Source organism: Acyrthosiphon pisum, chromosome X (assembly GCF_005508785.2).
Source record: "Acyrthosiphon pisum isolate AL4f chromosome X, pea_aphid_22Mar2018_4r6ur, whole genome shotgun sequence".
NCBI lineage: Eukaryota > Metazoa > Arthropoda > Insecta > Hemiptera > Aphididae > Acyrthosiphon > Acyrthosiphon pisum.
Genome location: NC_042493.1, coordinates 1,798,189 through 1,801,019, shown reverse-complemented (window position 1 = coordinate 1,801,019; position 2,831 = coordinate 1,798,189). Strand labels below are relative to the sequence as shown.

Genomic DNA, 2,831 nt, shown 5'->3' with positions numbered 1-2,831 from the left:
AGTTAAAATTTGAACGAAATTACATATTAAAAACCTAGAATAATTATATTAGTTATTTTGTTGTGATTGTAAAATATTATTCTTGGGTATACTTGAAACTTCTAAAGTGTACTATTATATATCTATGATAGTATCACGGTTTGTTGTTGATGTATAATGCGTTATAAGTACCTAATAGATATTATGATATGATTAATTTGGAATTTATTATAGGTACCTATTATAGATCAATTTTTTTTAATACCATAGATAAGTATATATATGTCTAATACATAGACTGACATACCGTCTCCGCTCAGAATCGTTTTTCTTATACAGTGATATTATATCATTGAATTCAAATTTAATACTGTCCATTATACAGTGACCCACTTCTAACCTACTGTACAGCAGAGTGACATTCACTTTTATTTTTATTCATCTGATATTAGTAAGGTTAGTTAGGTTAGGTTAGGATTTTGTATTAATTGATTATATTAATCCACCATTGGTGGAATAAATAATTTTTTATTTATAAATGATTAGTACAAATTATTAAATGTAAAAATATTTCATTTGTCAAATTTATGAGTAAAAATTAAGCGCATGCATACGTAGTACCTATAGGTACCTTTTTAAGGGCATTTAGTTTTATTAATAGGAGAGAAATTTCGATGCGCTCAGTTTTTCAATTCTAGCTACGCATTGCTGTTTCTATAACATACCTACCTACGTTTCTTGAATTTTTGATTTAGAATATAAGTTTTTATTTTGTTTTTTTTTTGCATTTTAAATTTTAAGGTTATTTAAAAAAAAAAAATAAAGAATATAAGGTTCTTAATCAAATACTTACCGAATAGTATTAATCAAACAACTCCGTAAAACAAAATATTTTTTGGTTTAAACCTTTTGTTCCATTTGATTTCTTTTTCTATTTTGAGGCATCATATAGCATATAGGGCAACATATTATAATAATTATTAATAATTTTCGGTTATATCCGCAGGTACGCCACATACCGGCAGAGAGCGCGGTTCGCGCAATCCGACGACGACTACGACCACCACCTCCACCATAGCCGCCGACCGACAGACCGACCGAGCGACGAGATAAACGTCTATCGACGTCCTTTTTTTAACAAAATAATAATAATAATATAATATAATATTATTGAATACACCTACCTATATAATATTATTATTATCTGTTTCGTACCTCGAAATCTCGTAGTCATATCGTACACACGCACAGGCACGCGCGTACACCCGCACACCGCTCACCGACATTAGCGCACGCGCACGCTCACACCCGCGAAACCGGTATGTCAGCTGTGGCAGCGGTGGCGGCGGCGGCACCGACCGCGACGGACGACCCGGACGGATACGAAGCCGGCAGTCAGGAGGACGACATGGGAGCCGCCGAACGGGATTTGGCCGAGGACGCGCGCTGGAAGCTCATCCAGCAGAACACGTTCACACGATGGGCCAACGAGCACTTGAAGACGGCCGGCAAGGCCATCGGCAACCTGGAAACGGACCTGGGAGACGGGCTCCGGTTGATCGCTCTCATCGAAGTGCTCAGCGGCAAGCGGCTGCCCAAGCACAACAAACGGCCCACGTTCCGGTCGCAGAAGCTGGAGAACGTGTCCGTGGCGCTCAAATTCCTCGACGACGAGAACATAAAACTAGTCAATATCGGTATGTACCTCGCTACTCGACAATAATAATATTCGACTTTGCCAAATTTGGCGGTCCGTGGATTCCACGGATTACGTGTAATATGAATTATATTACACCTAATTACTAGTAGTAACGCTACTACACTATTGAGTACGTACTTTATCATAACTGGTATAATACCTACGTCCTACATATTATATTATTATTATTACTACCCCAACGCAAATATTAGAATATTATTATTATTAATATGACGGTAACGTGGTAGGTAAATTTACTCGGATTTATATTTTTGGGTTAGGTAGGTGCGCGGAGAAGTGCATAATTGTATTAAACACATATTTTGTCATGTTTTATACTTACGAGTTGTACGTCGGTACACTAACGGAATGTTGTTCGTGATTGTTACGATGCATAGAAACGCTGCTACTGTCAGGGATATTAACTTAATGTAAAATAACTAAAATAAAAAATAAATAAAAAATACGTAAGATATTTCAAAACACCTGTGAATCGTTGAAAATAATAATAATAAGCGGGGTAATATTAATTTATACTAGTAGTACCGTAGTAGTAGGTTAGTACCTACATACGCTCTTCTAAGGCGGTAAATTATTTTCATATTTATGGTATAATAGCAGGTAACTATCTAATACCGTATGCATTCATAACAGTTATGCCAAGAAAGTTAACATTCAAACAAATTTTTCATCGTAATATTATAACTAACAAAATTATTAAATTGCTGATCACATATTATACTATATTATTATACATTTAACAGCAAGCTATTGACATTTACAGCCTGGCACATACAAAGTCAATGTAGATAATATTATGTTAATATTATAATTGGTTGTATGTGTATAATAATATAGCAAAATAATAATATATCGTAACAAGTTCAATTTAGACCGACGACCCTCTTTTAACAAGTGTAAGTAGTTAGGTATATTGATCAGAATTAAATTATTCACTCGAAATCTGACATTTCTACTCTGTATAGTGCATATAGATATTATTATAGCGTGTAATTATTTGCGTGGACTTCGATTCAAACGCGATAACGATTTTTGCTATAAGTTCGGAGATATCGATTATACCTAGAAAACGAATCAACCTGTATAAAAGTAGAATATATAAAAATAAACCCACTTTTTCTTTTTAAATTTC

At 34.5% G+C, this 2,831-nt stretch overlaps 1 protein-coding gene across 2 annotated transcripts in view; it reads left to right on the top strand.

Annotated features, from left to right (window-relative positions):
• Window positions 1-2,831, top strand: part of LOC100162552 (filamin-A) — a 142,003-nt gene that overhangs the window by 13,756 nt on the left and 125,416 nt on the right. For both annotated transcript variants that reach the window (XM_008180618.3, XM_008180619.3), the window contains exon 2: window positions 986-1,676. In XM_008180618.3, the coding sequence (XP_008178840.1) occupies window positions 1,301-1,676 (376 nt within the window). In that variant the 5' untranslated portion in view covers window positions 986-1,300. The remainder of the gene's footprint in view (window positions 1-985; window positions 1,677-2,831) is intronic.